This window comes from Vulpes vulpes, chromosome 7, assembly GCF_048418805.1.
Source record: "Vulpes vulpes isolate BD-2025 chromosome 7, VulVul3, whole genome shotgun sequence".
Taxonomy (NCBI): Eukaryota; Metazoa; Chordata; class Mammalia; order Carnivora; family Canidae; genus Vulpes; species Vulpes vulpes.
The window spans coordinates 88,134,202-88,156,862 of record NC_132786.1 but is presented as its reverse complement, the minus strand read 5'-3'; the positions used below and the strand labels follow the sequence as shown (position 1 = coordinate 88,156,862).

The 22,661-nt window shown below is 39.4% G+C and overlaps 1 protein-coding gene across 1 annotated transcript in view; it reads left to right on the top strand.

Annotated features, from left to right (window-relative positions):
* COL28A1 (collagen type XXVIII alpha 1 chain) overlaps window positions 1-22,661 on the top strand; it is a 160,500-nt gene that overhangs the window by 97,360 nt on the left and 40,479 nt on the right. Inside the window, exons 26-27 of the mRNA XM_072764384.1 lie at window positions 1,802-1,870; window positions 5,848-5,916. Coding sequence (XP_072620485.1) covers window positions 1,802-1,870; window positions 5,848-5,916 — 138 coding nt within the window. The remainder of the gene's footprint in view (window positions 1-1,801; window positions 1,871-5,847; window positions 5,917-22,661) is intronic.

The window sequence follows — 22,661 nt, the reverse complement described above, 5'->3', positions numbered from 1 at the left end:
GGAGTGAAATTACTAGATCATACAGTAAATTGATGTTGAACCTTTTTTTCTTAAAGATTTCATTTATTTACTCATGAGAGACACAGAGAGAGAGGCAGAGATCTATGCAGAGGGAAAAGCAGGCTCCCTTTGGAGAGCCCAATGTGGGACTTGATCCTAGGACCCTGGAATCAGGTCCTGAGCTAAAGGCAGATGCTCAACCACTGAGCCACCCAGGTGCCCCAATGTTGAACATTTTAATAAACTACCAACCTGTTTGCCAAAGTGGCTGTACTAGCAACTTAGGAGGGTACCTCCTTCACCATGTTCTCCTAGTCCTGCCTTCCAATAGCTGTGATGCTTTAGACTAACTTTAGTTTCCTCTTTAAAAAAACAGCTGGGATTGGGGCAGTTGGTTGAGTGTCCCACTCTTGGTTTTGGCTCAGGTCATGGTCTCAGGGTCCTGGGATCAAACCCCATGTTGGGCCCCGTGCTCAGCATGGAATCTGCTTGAGATTCTCTCTCTCTCTGCCCATCCCATTCCTGCTTTCTCTTTTTCTAAAATCAATCAATCTTAAAGCAAAAACAAAACCAAAAAACCCAAACCTGCTGAGGTGAGGGGTTAATACTTCCCAAGTACCTACTCAGCTGGATATCAGCTAGACATTGTGAGAGAGACACATTCTTTGTCTCACTTCCTGTCATCACCAGGAAATATAAGTATGATTTCGTATGTACCTGATGAATGTACTGAGGTTCAGAGACGTTAGGTAAGTTAGTCATCGCTATAACACAGGGTTGTCTTGAGTACTAAATTACATCCAGTAAGATATGTGAACATGCATAGCATAGTTCTGAGTACATAGAAGGTGGTTAATGAAGAGATTTTCATTTCTCTGCTTCTTTCTATCATTCACATCTCATATAGATCTAATGAAAGGGCTGGCCTACCCTAATCAGCCCCTACCACTTTTCTGGGCTAGTTGCCTGTTCTAAAAGGCTTTGGGCAATCTGAAAAGCTTTTATAGAACTTATCCTGCAGCTGCAACTGCTTTTAGGGCAGAAGTATCACAAAGTTCATCCTTAACTCCAACTAGCATAAGCTTTGTTGCATGAAGCAGTAAAAGCAACTAGTTCAAAATGGGGTTATCTCTTTCAATGGTTTCTTTTTATTCTTGTCTCTTCTTTCTCCCTCCACTCACAATGGCAGCACTTTTCCAAATTCCAGAGAAGGGAGTTCTGAAGAAAATACCTTTTAAGATTGTCAAAAGTTAACTGACCCGACTGCTTTGGAATGGACCCGTATCAGTTGGCTGGAAGCTGACACAAATGGCACTAAGAAATGAAAACAAAGGGGAATAACACTCCCTTTGTCAAGTATAAGAAAGTGATTTGGGAGAAGGGGGTTCAATTAATATCTTAGTCAAATTCAAGGGTTTGGGCTTTAATATATATATGCATATATCTCTTATATATATATATCTTATATATATATTTTTTTAAAAAAGATTTAACCCATTTATTTATGAGCGACACAGAGAGAGAGAGAGAGAGAGAGGCAGAGACACAGGCAGAGGGAGAAGCAGGCTCCATGCATTGATCCCGAGGTGGGACTCAATCCCGGGTCTCCAGGATCACACCCTGGGCTGAAGGCAGTGCTAAACTGCTGAGCCACCCGGGCTGCCCTAAAATATATTTTTATATATGAAAATCTGTATAAAATATGTTTAATATGAAATATGACATTTTGTATAAAATATACAACATAAAGTTTTTCTGTTTGTTTTAAATCAGTAACTTGTCATCCACTGTGTCTTTTCAGGGAGAGCCTGGTGTCAGAGGACCCCCAGGCCCCTCTGGGCCTCGGGGCATAGGAACCCAAGGGCCAAAGGTGAGTCTTTAGGTCTGTGCTCTGTGTGAAGGTCAGGTACCATCTGTGCCAGCCAAGTGAACATTAACTTCATAGCAAATGTTTATTTTAATGTTGGCTTATTTGTTCTTGAGTGTTGATGAAAAGCCTCATTTTCTCATATTATGTAGCTTTCAGTAAAGTAGATAATTTAAGTTTATAAAGCCACTTTTTTTGCTTCCCCAGAAGAAATTAGAAAGTGTCTCTTAAGAAAGTGGTTGCAAAAGGCTCAAAATATTTCTAGTCTCTTAGCAGCTGTGCCATCATTAAGGAGCACGTTTTTACTTTGGTCAGAGGTGCCTCAGTTGGCCTTTTAACAGAATGCCCACTAATAGATTGATTGTGTCCTATATGTAGAGTCTACTCTGTTGGGGCCTTATGTCAAGGTCTAGATTTATTGTCCCATGGAAGGTGTGAGAAACTTCCTCTGCTCCCTTTGCTCTCATTTCTATTTCTCTTTCTTTTGTCATCTCCAATATGATGATTATTCATCCTTTCATTTTTTTTTTAAGATTTTATTCATTTATTTGAGAAAGAGAATGCGTGAGAGAGATAGCACAGACAGGGAGGAGGAGCAGAGGGAGAGAGAGAAGCAGACTCCCCCCTGAGTAGGGAGCCCCATGTGGGGCTTGATCTCGGGACCCTGGGATCACCACCTGAGTTGAAGGCAGACACTTAACCAACTGAGACACCCAGGGGTCCCTCATCCTTTCATCCTTATAATCTAGTGCTTTTCAATGAGGGAGATCTTATCCTCCCTGGTTTGCCCCGGGGAACATTTGGGGATGTCTGGAATCATTTTTGAGTGTCACAACAGGGGAAGGAATTCTACTGGCATCTACTGGGGAGGGGCTAGGGATGCTGCTAAATATCCTACAGGACACAGGACAGCTGCCTTCATGAAGAATTATCCAGCTCAAAATGGCAATAGTGCAGAGGTTGAGAAGGCCTGTCTTAATTGTTGATTCATGTGCTCAACAAATAATTTTCTGATTTGTTAAAATAGTAAAATAAAGAAGTATTAGGCATGTTCATAGGGAAAATGGATGTCAATGAGGCACCTGTTACAAATTCAAATTTCATGACCAAAATGCACAGAAGTGAATTGAGCCCCATTAGCAGAGAGGGAAGGGAAAGGATCTATGAGTCAAAGATTTTACTGAGGATCCCAGAATTAGCAAGATTCTTAGTTTATCCTTTTCAGTCCATCAGCTTCATTCTGGCAATAGATGATTTCTTAACTTTCTAGATTATTTTCTGTGGCTAAAGATACTCCCAAGATGTTAGTAATTGCTATCACTGGGTGGTGGAAAGAGAGGCTTATTTTTTCTTCTTCATTTTCATCATTATTTCTAATTTATTTTTTCAATGAGCAGGTGTGCCTCTTACAATTAGAAAAAAAATAAAGCTTTTTTTTCTGTAGTGGAAAGAAAAAAAGACTTATACAGTAGCTTACATTAATCCAGCATTTCTCAAAGCTTACTCCATCAAATGTTAATTTGGGAACTTCTCTATTGTGGGACTTCTTAGAGGCTCCAATATATTCCTACAGACATACCTTGGAGGTATTGCAGGTTCAGTTCCAGCCTACCACAATACCGTAAATACCACAATAAAGAGAGTCCAATGAATTTTTTGGTTTCCCAGTGCATATAAAATTTATGTTACTATTATATTTCTAGTCTATTAAGGGTGCAATAGCATTATGTCTAAAATAAACCAATGAATATACCTTAATTAAGAATGCTTTAGGGCAGCCCAGCCTTGACCCATGGGCTGCAGAATGGATGGTGTGTTAACAGACATGAGAACAACTTAATCTCATCCTCCTTCTCCACCCAGAGCTCTGGGTGACCGGGTGCATTGTCAATATTTTGAAAATAATCATTTTTTTCTGAGCAGTAAGTCTCAACAGTAGATTTAAAATATTAGGTAAACCATGTTATAAACAGATGTGCTATCATCCAGGCTTTGTTGTTCTCTTTATAGAACATAAGCCAAGTCAATTTGGCATAATACTTAAGGGCCCCAGGATTTTTGAAATGGTAAATGAGCACTGGCTTCAACTTAAAGTCCTCAGCTCCATTAGCCTAGAACAAGATGGTCAGCCTGTTCTTTGAAGCTTTGAAGCCAGCCATTGACTTTTCCTCTCCAGCTATGAAAGTCCTAGGTGGCATCTTCTAACAAAATGGAGTTGTTTCATCTATGCTGAAAGTCTGTTGTTTAGCATAGCCACTTTCTTTTTTCTCTGAGCTAGATCTTCTGGACAACTTCTGACAGCTCCATCAGCACTTGCTGCTTCACCATGCACCTTTATGTTATAAGAGAGGACGTCTTTCCCCATGCACCAAACCCTGCTGGCTTCAAGCCTGCTTCTGCAGCTTTCTCACCTCTCTCAGCCTTCATAGGATCAAAGGGAGTGAGGGGCTTGCTCTGGATTAGATTTTGGCTTAAGGGAATGTTATGGCTGGTTTGATCTACCCAGAGCACTAAAATGTTCTCCATCTCAGCAGTAGGGCTCTTCTGCTTTCTTATGCTTCATCAATTCACTGAAGCGGCACTTTTAATTTCCCTCAAGAGCTTTTCCTTTGCATTTGCAACTTGGCTAACTGTTCAGTGTAAGAGGCCTAGCTTTTGGCCTGTCTTGGCTTTTTTTTTTTTTTTTTTAAAGATTTTATTTATTTATTAATGAGAGACAGAGAGAGGCAGAGACACAGGCAGAGGGAGAAATAGGCTCCTCACAGGGAACCTGATGCAGGACTCTATCCCAGACCCCGGGATCATGCCCTGAGCTGAAGGCAGACGCTCAACTGCTGAGCCACCCTGGCATCCCTGCTTTGGCTTTTGACATACCTTCCTCACTAAGTTTAATCACTTCTAGCTCTTAATTTAAAGTGAGAGATGTGTGACTCTTCATTTCACTTGAACACTTAGAGGCCATTGTAGGGTTATTAAATTGGTCTAATTTCAGTATTGTTGTAGGGAATAGGGAGGCCTGAGGAGAGGGTGAGAGACAGGGAAACACCCCAGTTGGTGGAACAATCAGATTGCATGCAACATTTATGATTACATTTGTTGTCTTAGATGGGTGTGGTTCAGGGTTCCTTAAAACAATTATGATAGTGACATTAGAGATTACTGATCAGATATAAACATAAGAAATATAATGAAAAAGCCTGAAATATTGTAAGAATTATCAAAATGTGACACAGAGACAGGAAGTTAGCAAATGCTATTGGAAAAATGGCTCTGATGACCTCGCCTAACACAGGGTGGCCATAAACCTTCAATCTGTAAAACGAGCAGTATCTAGGAAACATAACAGTGAAGAACAATAAAATAAGGTATGCCTGTGTGTTCTAGGGGTCTCCAAGGAGAGGCACACACCGTGGTGTAGAACACTTTCCAATCTCATTTGACCGCAGAAGTCTTTCCTCAATAAACATGGGGTGAACTTATGTTGTAAAAAACACATACTGGGAAATGATGTACTTTTTGCTTCATTTATCTATTTTCTTAAAAATTCAATACTGATCCACTGAAACTTTAACTGCAACCCTAGTGAATAGCACTTGACACTGAAGTGGAGAAACATATTAGAGGCTACACAGAGTTATGTGTGAGTGGTCTTCACACTTCTGGTGTTCTAGGGGCTGGTGGTAGAGCAGCTAAAGAAGCCCAAGCAGACAAGGCTACCAGGCCAACACTTTGGCTAAGGCCAAGTAGCCCTGCCTTGCCTTTTTACTTATATTTGGATTATGCATAAGATTTTTCCAAGGGTTCTGCGGCTTAAAATTTGGGGAAAAGCACTGCTTTATATAAACTATGATCTAGCTTTATGGTCACATAGATGTTAGTCTTGATCAGACCCTAGTTAGAAGGAAGCCAAGAGCAGAAATACATTATTTCTTCCTGAATCCTCTCACACTTCTCTTCAATTTTGCTTCATCTTCCAACAGGGAGATATTGGGCAGAAAGGCCTGCCTGGCCCTCCTGGACCCCCTGGCTACGGATTACAAGGAATTAAAGTAAGTGGATGTGATTGCGCTTGAGTCACCTCTCAATTCTCCAGAATGATGAGAAAAGAGGTTGTGGATAATATCAAACATGACTGTTATGAAATGAATTTAATCTAAGCTTAGCAGTTAAAATGACCTCCGGTACTTAGAGACACAACCCAGAAGTGTAAAAATGCTCTAAGCACATTAGTGTCATGAACACTAGACATTACATAAATTGCTCGGCGAGACATTTAACTGTGATGGTGGGTTTGTCGTTCTTGCCAATCTCTGAGCTGAGTGGAGAATTTATGCCCAGCTGCGTGTTCTTTCCCTGTGTCTGTCTCTGTCTCTTATCTTCCTCACCTGTATTGTCTGCTCTTAGCCCAAGGCTTCCTAGTCTTAGCTCATAGTTGAACCGCCGAGGGAACTTTATGAATAATACTGATGACCTCCCCTGGAAGAATTAGATCTGAATCTCTGGTGTAGTACTTGAAGTCTGAAAGCCCGCCCCCCCGCCCCCCCAGGTGATTCTTCTGAGCATCCAGGGTGAGAACTCTGGCTCGAGGTTCTGAGTTGGTGTTATTGGAATTCACAACTACTCATATTCTGTGGTTTGTCTCAATAGTAATAAGCTTATGCAGCAAGATGGGACCACCAGGGTGCCCCATGTCTCAGGAGACAAAGTTTGGCATCTAAAGGTTGCCATGTAATTTCAAACAATTTCCTCTTATACATCTCATAGGTTGATTTATTGATTTTTAGTTTTTATTTTGTACTGGCTTATTCTCATTCTATTTTCTCCCAAATAAACTTCTATTGTTTTTACCATGGTTGCACTTCAAAACTGGGTAGTTCATCCCTTAGATAATTGATACTGACACTTAAAAAGTGGAAACATTCAAAAAATTTTTTGAAACTAAATTTTCAAATAGAATTTCTTATTAAGTAGAAGACAGTAAGAGTATAAGATAATAATTGTGAAAATCCTGTGTTGAAAATAAACCACCTACTCCTGTGCAGAAAATGAGCTTAGTCAAGAGCAAAACTCACTGAATCTGTGTTAAATCTTTCCATCTATCACACAATGTCTAGGGCTTCCACGGCAGGTCCTTTAAATAACAGTTGCTCATCTGTGGGGCTGAGTATCCAAGGGAAGGCCTGACAGTTACCATGTTGCTGATGTACCAGCACTGGAAAATCCAACAAAACCCTACTTCTTTGTAAATAACATCACTCTCATCCTTAATCTTAAAATTCTATAGTTAAAAAATGGTGACGCTCTATAGATGCCATTGCATGAATTCACTTAAGTAGAGAACCCATGTTAGACCACTGGTCCTTCCACCAACAGGAGCTCAGCCTAAATGCACTGGTAGATCCTTATTGCCACTGTGTTAAATTCAGTGCCAGCGTTTTTCTTTTTTAATTTTTTCCCCTTTAAAAAAAATTAAATTCAATTAGCCAACATATAGTACGTCATTAGTGTCAGATGTAGTGTTCAGTAGTTCATCAGCTACATGTAACACCCGGAACTCATCACATCACATGCAGCATTTTCCTTTTTATTATCTGGGATATACTTCCTTATTTCCCAAGCAGCACTGTGGATTGCACTTAATCCTCACCAACTCTGACTGGTGCCCTGCCTTCCTCATTGTTCATCCTTTCTTATGCCCTCCAGGGTATGCTATACTCAAAATCTATCTTGAGTGAGACTCTGCTGCGAAGCCTAACACGATAGGGAAAGAACCAAAATTAAAACTGTCACATATCCAGTGCTAGCAGAAATGAGATCAGCTTTTCTTCCACTGAGGGCTGTGGTCTGATCCTATTTGTCAGTGAGCCCTGGCCACTGGCTGTCTCATAAAACCTCTCTAGACATACTGGATCACCTGGCATCCCGTTGGGAACAGGGAAAACCTATTTTACTCAGGACTGCCACCTCATTTTCTTGACCCTGGGTTGTACTATCACTGTAAAACGATGGGAACTGAAAAATAAAGCTTTTGGTGTTCCTCCAAGTCATTTTAAGGCTACGTGATGAGTGAAATGTAATTTCTTATGTTCATTTGTTGACCTATTTCCCATATCTTTCTAAAACCCATTTGAAATAGCAAAACACTTCTGTTGATTTATCTGTTGGTAAGTCTTTGATGGAAGCCCTTGCTGCTATAAGACTGGTGTGTGACCTGTGCCTTGTCTCTCATGCTGTCCCAACCATGGCAAAAAGAAGCACTTGGGTAACAATCACATAAGTGGTTTGTTCCAGCACCTCCCTAACTTTGTTGCTAGAATATTGTATCTTTAGGTAGTCACTCATCAATCAGCCAGCCAACCAACCAACCAACCAACCAACTAACCACCAATACTGGTTAAGTACCATCTATGTCAGGCAAATAACCTAATTTCAGTATAAAATGGCGAGTGAAGAGACATGATTTTAGTCATGGAGTTTATAGGCTATAAAATAATTACACTCTGAGCTCCAGAGAATATGGAGGAGAGGCACATGGAATATATTGGGTTTATAGTAGGCCACAATAAGGAGGTTAGACTTAATCTCAAGAGCAATTGAAAATCAGAGAAGGATGACATGATCAGACAGGTATCAGAAAAGACTCTGTCTACCATCTGTAGAATGAATGCACGTGACTACAAGGAATGTGGGTGCTGCCCTACTCATGCCCCTCCTCCTGATTCTCCATAGGGTAGAATGTGATTTTCTGGCAACTCTCTCTTTCTGCCTCTCCTGAAGCTCTGGGACCACACAGGGCTGTTGCTGTGGCAGCCTTGGTCCTGGGAAACACAAAAACATAATGGGCTCAACTCCCCTTGGGCACTACGGCAGTTTTCTGCATTTTCTCTGTAGTTCACACTGTGACTCAGCTAGCTCTGCACTGCAGAGAAGCCCTGGTTCCTTCAGGACCTCCAGTGCTTTCTCTCAACTACAGATGTCTATTGATTAAGTGGATGAATATGGGACTATGGCTCTTTGGCCTTGGTCCTTCGGGTTCATGGACTAGGTCAGGAGGTTATGTGATGCTACCATCTTATCCCACTGTGAACAGTGAGCATCCCCCTAAATATGGACTATAGATATGCCAGTAATCCTCCAGGTTAAGTCAGGAGGGAGAAGAAATGGAGTGGGGTCTTGAAGGATTACTTGCTATGTCAACTAGCCCCTCTAGGGGCCAGGAGGGGTGTGATGAAAGGGTTCCTTCTCTCCATCTTTGTTGAAGTCAGTTCCAGGGCCCTGATCAGCCCTGACATTCCTGTAGTACTTTTTCTCAGAGGATCAAGAGGTATTTATAAAAACAAGATTCCTGAGGGCCCTCCTTGACTTCAGGAGTTTCTGAGGTAGATTTGTGGACTGGGCTCTACTTTCACTCCTTTATTCATTAAAATGTGTGCTTCCATGACACTGGCTTCCATTCTGCATTTAGGCATGAACATGACTGATCCCCTGGCTGAAGGAACTGTCCCTGCAGTCAGGCTGTGGCAAAGGATGGGCTCACGGTTATGTAGGCCAAGCCAGTGTGAAGAATAGCCTCAGTGATGTGCTGGGGGAATCTGGTGAACATTATCTGGCAGAAATCCCAATATTTCCAAAGTGGGTAAATAGCAATGATTACAGTGGTCACATAGTCTAAGAGCTAAAAGATTAGCCTCTAAGATGACAGGGACACAGAAACGGAGGGAAACTCAATCCAAATGACCTCTCCCCTCTATATTCTGAATTCAAGGCATGATAGAAAGAAATGAACTTTGGCCTGAGTCTTGCTAGTTGTGTAAGCTTGGATAAAGCCATGAACCTTAGCTTTTTCATCTTTAAAATAATGGAGATAAGACAGCCTATTTTACAAGGCACTGTGAAAATAATATTGTGCAAAGTGTCCAGTACTTTGGGCCATGGAGTCAACAGATTTGAATCATGGCTTCCTGAGGACTAAAACCTGGCCTCAGTTTTCATATTTGAGTAATAGGGATAGTAATAGTACTATTACCTAAAGTTGGCATGAGAAATAAATGAAACTTAATGAGACTATGTGTAACACATTTAACACAGGGCTTGGCACATAGTTATAGGTGCAGTAGATGTCTGTAGTTATTCACATTATTGTTCCTTCCTTTCTACCTCCCTTTCCACTAGTCTCTCTTGTATTTTCCAGGATGAAGTCCCAGAATTCTGGCATTCAAATGATTCAGTGCTCTAAAACATAAAATATTGGTTGCAGGAGTTAGTGTAGGCCTAGCTGCAGTACCAAATAAAACCCAAAAGGAATAATGGCTCAAACACAATAGAGATTTTTGCTTGCTTAACAGGCCAATGTAGGTGTTCCTTTTCAGTGAGCAATGTTCTTTCATTTTAAATTTCAGAGAATTTCATCTCCCATTGATGCTTCCTCCTTGTGCTCGGCCTCTACACCACTAATACCCAGCAGGCAGATAGGGAGAGTGTGAAAGAGGCACACCTACTTCTCCAAAGTCTTGGTCAGGCACTGACACATGTCACCTCTGCCCCATTTTACTGGCTAGAACTAGCATCGTGGAAAGGCTATCTAGCTGTGTGTCCAGGAAGAAGAACCAGAAGAGGTTTGGTGAAGAGCTAGCTGGTATTAACGCCACACCTAATTTAACCTGTTTCTAGGAAGGATGGCAAATTTAAAGTTGTTTGTTGTTCTGAAGTATATTGGTGCTTCCAGAAGCAAATAGAAGACAAGAGTGGTCTCCATGGCAACTTCCAGAATGCCTCACACTGTCCTGGTACTGTGGGGCAATGTTACCCAGTCTTACAAAGGCTGGGTTCAGCTTCATCATTCCTTTTATCCTAACTTCAAAAGAAAACCTTAGAGCCTTGATATCTTCTTATTTCACACAGCATCAGGAGCACTAGCGGATGATTTAGAAATCTGTCTTGAGTAGACAGGCTGGGTACCAGCCACAGAGCTGGAGGAGGCTTTGGGTTTTGCAGGACCAGGAAAGGAACAGGAAATGCTCATTCATGTCTGTGACAAAGCCAAGAGTGAGAGGACATGGGTCACCTGGATCCTGAAGCTGAGATTTCAAGATTGGGAGACATGGTGTCAGAGGAGGGAGGCTGGCCCACAGAGCTGATGTGAAGAATAAAGAGGACCCAATAATTAGGATCCCGTGAGGAGTAAGGGAAAGGTCAGTGTTGATTACCCAGGACTCCAATAGCATCTGAGACCAGAGAGGTCTGATGGTGGGTGAGTTAACCCAGCTGGCAGGGCTGAGCATGAAGACAGCTGAAAAAAAAATGGCTTCTACCTCCAAAGCTCTATGACTAGAAGCTCAGTGTACAACCCAGAACCTTTTAAGATTCTTGGCTCAATGTTTAGGGTTAATGTCATTTCTTAGGTACATTTTTGTTTGTTTCAGCTGCATCAAAGTAACTATGGTTCTAAAAACCCCCAGCACCATTTTCACTGCAGCAAGTACTTTTGCCACCTTCTGAAATCCCTTCATCAGAACGGCTAAAGCTTGGAAGAATGTGAGCAGGGGTGCCTGAGTGGCTCAGTGGTTGAGTTCAGGGTGTGATCCCAGGGTCCTGGGATCGAATGCTGGCCATCAGGCTCCCCATAAGGAGCCTGCTTATCCCTCTGCCTTTTCAAAGAGAGAGAGAGAGAGAAGAAAGAGAGAGAGAGAGAGAAAGAAAGAAAGAAAGAAAGAAAGAAAGAAAGAAAGAAAGAAAGAAAGAAAGAAAAAGAGAGCATACCATAAAGAATGTGAGCATACTGTGGTGGAAATCTCACATAGAACCTGGCAGCCTTCTGTTTGGCTCCTACCTATATCCCTGATCACTTTAAAAGTGTTTCCAGAAACCATTTGACTAGATATTTGGTTAGAGTGGACCTATTACAGAATGGAAAAAATTGCCCCCATGTAACGGCCAAATAGAAATGATTCATTTGTTGAAATTAAACTGACTCAAGGGGGGGAAAATGAGACCTAATAAAATTTGGGAGTAGATTTGATAAACACCAGGTTGCAAATACCTGCAGAGATATTGACAGGAGGTTTTTCTAGTCTTCCAAACTCATAACCTGTATGATGGTGTTAATACTACTAAAAAGAACAGTATATGCACACACATATTTTAATATGGTGACTTTCTAGTGTTTCAACTTAAAATTTTCTTTCTCCTTTCTGACCACAAACAACAGCATAAAAACCAAAAAACAAACCAGCCCAGTAATAGTAAATCACCACATTCAACCTGAACATGACTTAAAAATTAAATTGAAACAATAAAGAATATAGTTAATAGCATAACATAGATTGTATGTGTGCTTAAACCAGAAACCATCTTTGAATTAGCTTCTAATACTTTTCCTGTATTGTAATTTTCAAACTCCCACAGTGGTTTCCCTACATAGAAAGGAGTCATCAGAAGCACATGAGAGGTACCTTGACTTTGAAATTGTTCAGTGTTTTGGGATTACACCTGCCAGATTGCTTCTGGTGGGGGAGGGCTGTGACTCAAAGTCAATCCTGGTAATCAAAATCCACAAACCTAGTTTTCAGACATTGAAGGCATCCTCTTATACCTGTATTATACCTTTATACCTTTTATTATTTTTTACCCAGCTGGCTCTGAGACCATTTGCATTTCTCATTTACTGCTTCATGCTTTCATTTTCCTCCTGGGCCAAGTGGTTTTCATACTTCAAGCTAGTTAGAAAAAAGGATGTTTTGTTTGTTTTATTTATTTATTTTATTTCTGAGTATGAATCTGAGGATATGGTATAGTATTTTCCTTTCTCAGTTTCATTATTAAAATTTTGTATGTAAATAGTCTTCCTATTCCCCAAATCAGAACTGGAATGGAGATTTTAGGATCTCAGTTTAGTGGTCTTGAATCATTATTGCCAGCTTCTATATATTCCATCTTTGCCATGAATAAAGCCCTATGCAATGACTAGTGACTACTCCTATACTGCCATAAACCCCAAAGGAAAAACATATTTTTAAATTTATTTATTCATGAGAGACACAGAGATGGGTGGTATAGGGATAGCAGGCTCCCTGCAGGGAGCCCGATGTGGGACTTAATCCTAGGTCCCTGAGATCCCGCCCTGAGCCAAAGGCAGATGCTCAACAACTGAGCCACCCAGGCATCCTGAAAAAATAATTTTTAAGTCACTTTTTCCATAGTAAATGGTATATCCTTCCCCAAGCTTTACTATGGTCTCCCTAGTTCCAAAGAAAAATCAAAATACTGAATAGTAGGTAATAAAGATAAGACAATGTCCGATGTCATGTTCTGACGCCGAATATTTAAAAAAAAAAAGATTAAGTTAGCACCAAGTATTTGAAAATTATATGAATGACTTCATTTGAGCAGTTATATGCTGCTAAAGGTACTCATGTTATAATAGTACATCATTTATAATTACAGCAAGCATGCTGTCATTTCAAATTGTTCTGACTTTTTCCTTTTTCCCTTTGTGTCTTCCTTTCCCTCTGTCCCTCTCCTCTTCCCACCCATCCATTCATATCATTCAATAAATAAAGATTTAAATGTTATATATTTATTCCTTTTCATTCTTGTAACAGATACTGTCTGTACAAAACTAAGCTGAATGAAGGACATGAATAAATTAATACTTTGCTGTCACCATCTTTTTAGCATATGAATTTCACTGTTGAAAATTTATAAAAGGTATTTTATCTTTTTCCCACCCATCAATGCTTGGTTAGAAGTAAATTACTAGTATATATTTTTCTCCTTCTTTCAAGAAAGAGGTAACTTTATTCTTCAGGGCTTTGAGCTCAGGGAGAGAACCAGGACCATATTACATTCTTTATATTCCATGTGTTCTATACACAGATGTTAAGTAATGTATCCAAAGCCACTCACCCCTGCTTCTCATGTGCCTCCCTGAAGTCATTGTGTGACATGTAGTAATCAAGTCTGGGTAGATGTCAGAAAGAGGAAATGATCCGTTTGAGACTTTCAGATGTGCCACTCAAAAAAATTTTTTTTTGCATCTTGAAATTAAAAGGTGGCCCTTCCAGACAGGAGATCTATGTAGTAAGGTCTTTTACCATGATAATCTAAATTTTTTAAAAGAGAGAGGCACTAAAAAGCTCTTCTTTTCCCCTGAGCGCTGTTCTGTCAGAAGCCAGGGATTGGATGTAGTGACCTTTTGAAATCAATGGCCAGGCCTAAGACTAGAAATTACAACAGGCTCTGGGCTGGCAAGTGTAGCTTCAGAGTGAGGCTGTAATAACCACTCTGCCCCACACACAAAGGCTTATTAAGTCCCTTCTGGATTGTTGGTTGAAGGACACACTCTTTTGTACTGCAAACCTTTGACAAGTCAGTTAGGGCCAACTGATAAGTAATCAAACACTTTTTATGCTTTTACAAACATCTGAAGGACTTTACAATTACTGGCTTTTTAAATTATCAGTACCTTTGCTTATCTAGTTGCAGATAGGACTTCTTATTTTAAATATATGACAGGAAATGAGGTAATTACCTGTTCATAAGCAGAGAAGTTCTAAAAAAGCCAAGAGTATGGAGTTTGTGGGTATTTGTGGCTCAAACTGATAGGCGATAAAGATAACCCCAGAATAATCTTTATTTCATTTTGTGACAAATTCTTCAATCACCAGTTCTTCAAAACTGCTTCTTACATCATACGAGTGGGAATCATGGGCACAATGGGTATGTGTTCTGTCCTAGGAAAGTGAAACTGAATGAGAGGAGCAAAGGGTATTGATATGGAGAGAAAAGGAAAAAGAATTAGAAAGAAAAAGGAGAGGGATCCCTGGGTGGTGCAGTGGTTTGGTGCCTGCCTTTGGCCCAGGGCACGATCCTGGAGACCCGGGATCGAATCCCACGTCGGGCTCCCGGTGCATGGAGCCTGCTTCTCCCTCTGCCTCTCTCTCTCTCTCCCTGTGTAACTATCATAAATAAATAAAGAAAAAAAATATTAAAAAAAAAAAAGAAAGAAAAAGGAGAAAGGGGAATAAAGAATAGAAAATTGGCAATGATGACTTATTTATTTATTCATAGAGACACACACACACACACACAGACACAGAGAGAGAGAGAGAGAGAGAGAGGCAGAAACACAGGCAGAGGGAGAAGCAGGCAAGGGGAGAAGCAGGCTCCGTGCAGAGAGCCCTACATGGGATTGGATCCCGGGTCTCCGGGATCACACCCCAGGCTGCAGGTGGCGCTAAATCGCTGAACCACCAGGGCTGCCCACAATGATGACTTTTTTAAAGACACTGGGTAGTAATGCCTTTGGCCTTAAAGCCTCCAATACCTGAAATGAATATAGTTACTATTCTTTGGTTAAATTTTGCTTATGTTCTACCTTTATCCTTTTACTTCTGCCTTTTTGTATCCTTTTACTTTACGTGTTTCTTTTAGGCAACATGTATTTGGATTTTTAAAACTCCAGTCTGACAATGTTTGTCTTTTGTCACAAGCATTTTTAGTTCAGCTACAATTTTGTAATTAGTGAACTTTTATAATTTATTTCTACCATCTAACTTTGGGCCATTTGTCCCTCATGTTCTATGTTCCTTTTTGAAAATCTTTTCTTCCCCTTTTTGATACTTACTCATTTTTAACCATTATATTTTCCCCTTACTTGTTTGGAATCTACTCATTTTTCTCCCTCTTTTTCAATATTTACATTTAAAGATATTAACATTTACCTTAGGAAATACCCATTTTACCTGTCTGGTTCTTACAATCATTTTGAACACCTTAATTCCATCTGCCTCTACCCTATCGCTATTGTTTTATATTTAAAATTTTTCAATTCCCCTAGATCATGTTTTTTAAAAATATATAATCACTGTTTATTTAGATTTATCCACTTATTTAATACTTTCTACCTCTTTAATCCATCTTTCACCTCAGACTGGAACCACTCTCCCTCTGCCTGATTCTTCAGAATTTCCTTTGGTTAAAGAACCACCAGAGCAACCTCTCCATTTCTGTTTGCCTGAAACTATATCTCTTTTCTTTTCTTCTTTTTTTAAGATTTATTTATTTATTAGAGAGAGGGGGTACAGTGGGGAAAGGCAGAGGGAAAGGGAGAGAAAGAATCTCAAGCCAAATCCACACTGAGTGCAGAGCCCAATGTGGGGATTCATCCCTCAACACTGAGATCATGACCCGAGCTGAAATCAAGAATCAGATGCTTAACCAACTGAGCCACTCGGGTGCCCCCAAAACTATATTTCTTTCTCCATAATCTCTTCTTAAAAGATATTTTTCTGAGTAGAGAATTCTAAGTACACAGCTTTTTCTCTCAGGGCAGGGAAGATTTTTCCCATCAACTGGTCCTAATTGTTGCTCTTGAGAAGTTACCTATCATTCTAACTATTCCTTTAATGATAATTTGTCCTTGTCTCTGTGACTTTTAATGCTTTCTCCTTTTATTTGGTGGTATGCAGTTTTACTATCATGTAGCTAGTGTAGATTCTTTTTTATGCCTTTTGCCTAATTTGTCAGAATTTTTAATTTTGTGGAATAGTATTTTTTTATTATTTCGGGGAGACTCATCATCCCATTCTCAATCTATAACATTGTTCATTTTTATTGTTTTCATAGCACTACCACCATCTAAAAATATATATATATATATATTTTTGCTTCTTCTTTGGATTAAAAATTTTTTTTTTTGGAAAGCAGGGACTTAGCTTCTTTCATCTGTGTCTAATTCCCCAACACCTAGCAGAGTGTCTGGAATACAGTAGACACTTAATAAATATTTGTATAATGAATGAACAAGGTAATGAATGATTGAATGGAGGTATGAAGGTAGATGTATGGTGGATGATGGTAAAGTTCCACCTGTAATCAAATTGTTGACCCACAACATGATTCATTTATACGTACAAACAAGTATTGAATTCCATTACTAAGAGAATTCTAAACTTGTGAAATGATAAATTCTTTTTTAAGTCCTAGTGTTTAATAGTGAGAATACCTTACTCTTACAGGTTGGTATGCTTGATTGGACTAACAGGTAGAAGTTTACTTGAAATACTGTATTTGGCTTTCTTGAAAGTAGATCTTTGTGCCCAAATTATCTTTTATCACAGTACAACAGGATCACAGTGGATGCTATCAAAGTAAATGTATTTGTTTGATACAAATGAACCTAAGGCATTATATCTGGTGGTTCTTTTGAATGCTCAGTGGGATCTGCCTGGTGGTAATCAGAGCATATATTCAATAATTCTTGATTGATTTGATCTAGGTCCTAACTTTAAAGACTTGCATTAATAGATTAAGGAGGTAAGGAGGAAGAAATTTAATCCATCATTACCTGTCACCAGATCAGACAATCATGGCAGTATCATTACATTTCCCTTGATCCTTTTAAGTTAATAATCAAGTTAGAAATAAATGAGAGACGTATGCTATCTAGTTGTTACATTTTCACATCTTTACCAGGAAGTAATTTTTACCAGGAAGTTTTAACTTTGAAAATAGATTTTCCTATGAGTTTGTATTTGTAGAGATGACATTTTAAGAATACTAATACATTCATTATCAATTTCTATTTATCAGTGTAAAGACAGTGAGCTTTTTTGTTAAGACTATTTATTGGCATATGTAATTGTGCCTTTAAATAGTGGCTCTTAAATTTCAAAGGAGAAAATAGATTTTTAATGTATTAGAATACTAGCCTTCTGAAAATTCTCCAACTGGCTTCTGTTGGTTTTGAAAAGTGAAATCTGATGAGTCAATAGTTCCCATTGTGATTATTATGCCAGTTTCAGAAAGAAATAATACTTCCACAGACCTCAGTCTGTTCTTCTTGATTTACCTTACTATGGTAATTTTGTGAAGTAAACACATTTGCTGTGTTTTCCTGCTACATATATACTTAAATAATAGTGCACACGCACTCTTTGCCAGGATTGTGAGATAAGTAATACTAGCATGTCCTTCAAATAGGATCTGTTTCTGTTCTGCATATAAGGAAAGTAAGTTTATATATGTTTTAAAATAGATGTTCCTTCTGCTAAAAATTAAGGATACTGACTCCAATACTTAGTCCTAGCTAGTTATATAAAGTTATATTATGGCAATTCATTCAATAAATATTTATTGAGCATACATAAATATTCCCGGCTCTGTTCTAGGTGCTCGGGGTATATCATAAGCAAGTAAGACAAAGATTCTTGACTCATGGGAATTGCATTTTATTGGCAATTAACATAGTAAATAAGTTATATAGTATGTTTACTATATAACTTGTACTTTGCTGGTACTTCCAGCCAACCTCGTGAGCCAGGCGCCCCAGGTAAGCAAACTTTTGTGTAGGCTTCAGGCGTATCACCTTGAGGGCAGCTGGAACCACCCAGCTTGAAGATGAAACTGATATGGCAAAGAAAAGGAGAGCAGGGTAAGGGGGATGTGATGAATTGTTAAGTGGGATGAAATCGTGAGAAGGTAACATTTGAGCAAAGATCTGAAGGAGGTGAGGGGGTACTCTTGAGGATTTCTGAGGAAAGAGCAACAGAGGCAGATAGAAGAGCTTGTGCAAAAGCTCTGAACTTGCCTGGCACCTTCCTGTGGTTCTAGAAAGGTGGCAGGCAAGTTCAAAAGAAGAGTAAAGGGACCTGCTATGTGGCTGGAGGTGAGGTCAGGAAGGTAACAGCAGAGGGTTGGAGCCGGTCCAGCTCATGTCTAGCCAGATAGGCCCTTGTAAGGACGTTAGCTCAAGTCAAGTGGGGAGTCAAGTGGGGAGTTGTTTGTGGGTTTTAACCAACACAGTGATTTGGTCTTAGTTTGTAAAAGAATAACTGTGACTGGTGGGCTGAGAACAGACGGTAGCAGGACCAAGACTGAACGAGGGAGGCTATTTAGGAATCTAGGCAATTACAAATGATATTTGAAAATCTAGGTTTTATAATCTAGTTCACATAAATTTAACTTCCTCGGAAAGGATTTATATCTAGTTGCCTGTATCTGAAAGTAGAAACATGTGATGAGAAACATTCTGGCACAGTTGATGCCAGACACATAAATCAGGTTGCATATCTACCAACTCAGTTTAAGCTATTGAACCATGCTGAACTGTGTTTTATAGCTGGACTGTGTACAACTATAAAACATCCTCACCCTAGAGACATGTTTTCATCACGCTTTTGGAGAAAACACAGGTGGGATCTTCCTCTTGCCTTTGACTTTCTCTCTTTCTTCTCTCTCCTCAGTCTATGTTAACCATATGCTGAAAACATTATAGGTGAACTCATGAGGTTTAGGACATGTATGTGACAGACATACTGCTTGTTGCCTGACTTCCCGGCCAAAGTCCAGTAAAAGAAGGTCCTGACTTCTCTTGGCTATTAGAAAACATTCTAGAATGTACTTCTTAATAAGCAAAACCCTCATCCATAGAAAAGGTGTGGATGTGACTATATTATTCAAAATCTGTTCTATAATTTTATTATTTTTAAAGAGATTTTATTTATTTATTTGAGAGTGAGAGAGCATGAGCTGGGGGAGGGCAGAGAGAGAGAAACAGACTCACTCCTGAGCAGGGAGCACAAGGTAGGGCTTGATCCCAGGATCCTACAATCATGATCTGAGCTGTAGGCAGGTGCTTAATCAACTGAGCCACCCAGGTACCTCTGTTCTGTAATTTAAAAAACCTTTATATATTTATATATCAAGAAAATAAACCTAAAGAGTTTTTAGCATATACCCAAAGAGACAGCTTCACAAGTTAGCATGACTCCATAAGGTCTGGACATCCAATCTTAAATCTTCTCAACCTCACAGCTCTGAAAGCCTTTGGTTCCTGTGTACTTTGGCCCCAGTGCTTCTGTGTATGCTTTCCTTCTTCTTGGAGAGATATCTTTCACTCCCTGCTTAAGTAGGCTCACTTTTTTTTTTTATGTTGAAAGTATACAGTATAATGACTTTACTTACATGCATGAATACTGCAATTACTGTAGTTAAAATCCATCATCTCATATAGATATAAAAAATAAATGAAAAAGACATAAAAGATTTTTCCTTGTGATGAGAATTCAGGATTTACTCTCTTAAGACCTTTCAAATATATCATAGAGCAGTATTAACTGTGATCATCATGTTGTACATTACATCCTTAGTACTTCTCTTGTAACTAGATGTTTACACCTTTGACCACATTTATTCAATCTCTGTACCTTTACTCCTTGCCTTTAGTAATGGTTTCTCCAAGGTTTTTTTTTTTTCCTATTTTTTTAAGGTTTCACATAAAGTGAAAAAATACAGTATTTATTTTTCTCTTTCTGGCTTATTTCACTTAGCATAATGGCCTCAGAAACCATCACTGTTGTCACTAATGGCAGGATTTCCTTTTTTATGGATGATTAATACATGTATATAACACAACTTCTTTATTCATTTATCAATTGATGGGCATTCAAATTTTTCATGTCTTGGCTGCTAAAAACAATGCCTCCATGGACATGGAGGCGCAGATATCTCTTTGACATTTGCTTTGTTTTCTATGGATATGTTCCCAGAAGTGGAATTTCTGGATTGTGTAGTTCCATTTTTTTAATTTTTAAAGGAAACTCCCTACTGTTTTTCACAGTGGCTGTGCCAATTTGCAATCCCACCAACAATGGATGAGGAGTCCCTTTTCTCTGGTTCCTTGCCAGGATTTGTTATCTCTTGTCTTATTGATGACAGATATTCTAACAAATATGAGGCGATATCTTATTGTGGTTTTGATTTGCATTTCCCTGATGAGCACTGAGTAATGTATAGAATTGTTCAATCACTATATTGCACACCTGAAACTAATAGAACACTATATGTTAACTATACTGGAATTAAGATTAAGAACTGAATAAAAAAATTTACCAGTGACTAAACAATAATGAAAAAAACAAATCTGAAAATAATTGATTTTTCAGAGGAAAAGAAATGATCAACAAGATGAAAAGACATCCTACAGAATTAGAAAAAAATTGCAAATCATACACTTGATAAGTGGTTAATGCCATAAATATAGAAAGAATTTATACAATTCAATAGCAAAGAAAAAATGAAATAATGGAATTAAAAAATAATCAAAAGTCCTCAATGAAAATTTTCCCAAAGAACATATATAAATAACTAGCAAGTAGATGAAAAGTTGCTCAACATTACTAACCATCAAAGTAGCAGGCTCACTCTTATTTCTATGTCAGGGCTCATATTACATAACACTTTCTCCAGAAGCCTTCTCTTACACACCAAAATGAGCCCGTTCCTTCTGAGCCATAGAATACGTGTATTTATAATTCACCACTACATAATTTACAATTGCATGATACAATGACATTGCAACCAGCCTTGACAAGAGGAAGCAAAAAAGTCCTCAGGGTTAACTCTGTTTACTTTGTTGATGAAATCATAAACTGGAAGTAAATCCTAATAATGTCAGCCAATGTGGAAAACATACAGTTCCCCAGAGTAACCAGCTGTATTGATGGTAAGTTCTAAAGTATGAATAGAAGGAACAGAGGACTCAGGGCAACACATCTCCCACTGGGAGAATCTCTTTACCACCTGCTTTTGCTTATTTTGTCCAAAACACTTTCTTTTGGGCCATGTCTTTTGTCCTTCTTCACCCTGCATTCCTAGCCCTTGATATTCCATTCTCCATGTTAAAAAGTGGCATAGGAGGCACTTGGGTGGTTCAGTTTGTTAAGTGGTCGACTCTTGATTTTGGCTCAGGTCATGATCTTGGGTCTTGGGATTGGACCCCTCATTAGGCCCCATTCTCAGTGGGAAGTCTGCCTGAAATTCTTTCCCTCTCTCCCACTCTCTGCTCGCGTGTACTCTGTCTCTAAAACAAATAAACCTTTTCTAAAAAGTGGGATAGAAGCTTAGGCAGTGGGTAGGGGGAATTTTGGGTTTCTTAATTAGGAATTTGGAATAAGAATCCAGGCCTGGCATACTCAAGGAACATCAGTAATAGGACAACGACAAGACTTCAGTAAGTCATGAATGAGATAAGAAGCCATCAGAGGCTTTTTTTTTCCTCCCTCCCATCAGATGCTTTGTACAGAGGAACAACCTGATATAAATCATCTTTTAAAAAGATGGTCCCAGGGGATCCCTGGGTGGCACGGCGGTTTGGCGCCTGCCTTTGGCCCAGGGCGCGATCCTGGAGACCCGGGATCGAATCCCACATCGGGTTCCCGGTGCATGGAGCCTGCTTCTCCCTCTGCCTGTGTCTCTGCCTCTCTCTCTGTGACTATCACAAATAAACAAAAATTAAAAAAAAAAAAAAGATGGTTCCAGCAGCAAGCAGCAAATAGACGGGGGGGGGGGGGGGGGGGGGGGCTATTAAGACCAAGAATTAAAATGGGAAGATATTGCCAAAGTGCAGGTGAGAGATGGTGGTGATTTGGCTGAGCATGGTAATGGTAGAAATGGGAAGGGGTGGTTGGATACAGAGTTGGATGTAGGGTGTAAGAGAAGAGTCAAGGATGACTACGATTTTTCACTTGAGCAACTAGAAGGATGGGGTTGCCATTTTCTGACCTGAGAGAGACTATAGGAAGATGAGGATGGCCAAGTATGGAGGAAATCAATTCAAATAATGTGAAATTTCAATTTGGACACATGAGGCTAAATCTTCAGTGGGGCTGTTAAATAGATATCTGGGGATAGAAATCTACAGTTCAGAGAAGAGATCAACACAAGAGATACTAATTTGGTTTAATAATATATAGATAGTTTTTAAAGTCTTGAGCATAAATGGAAAGATGTAATG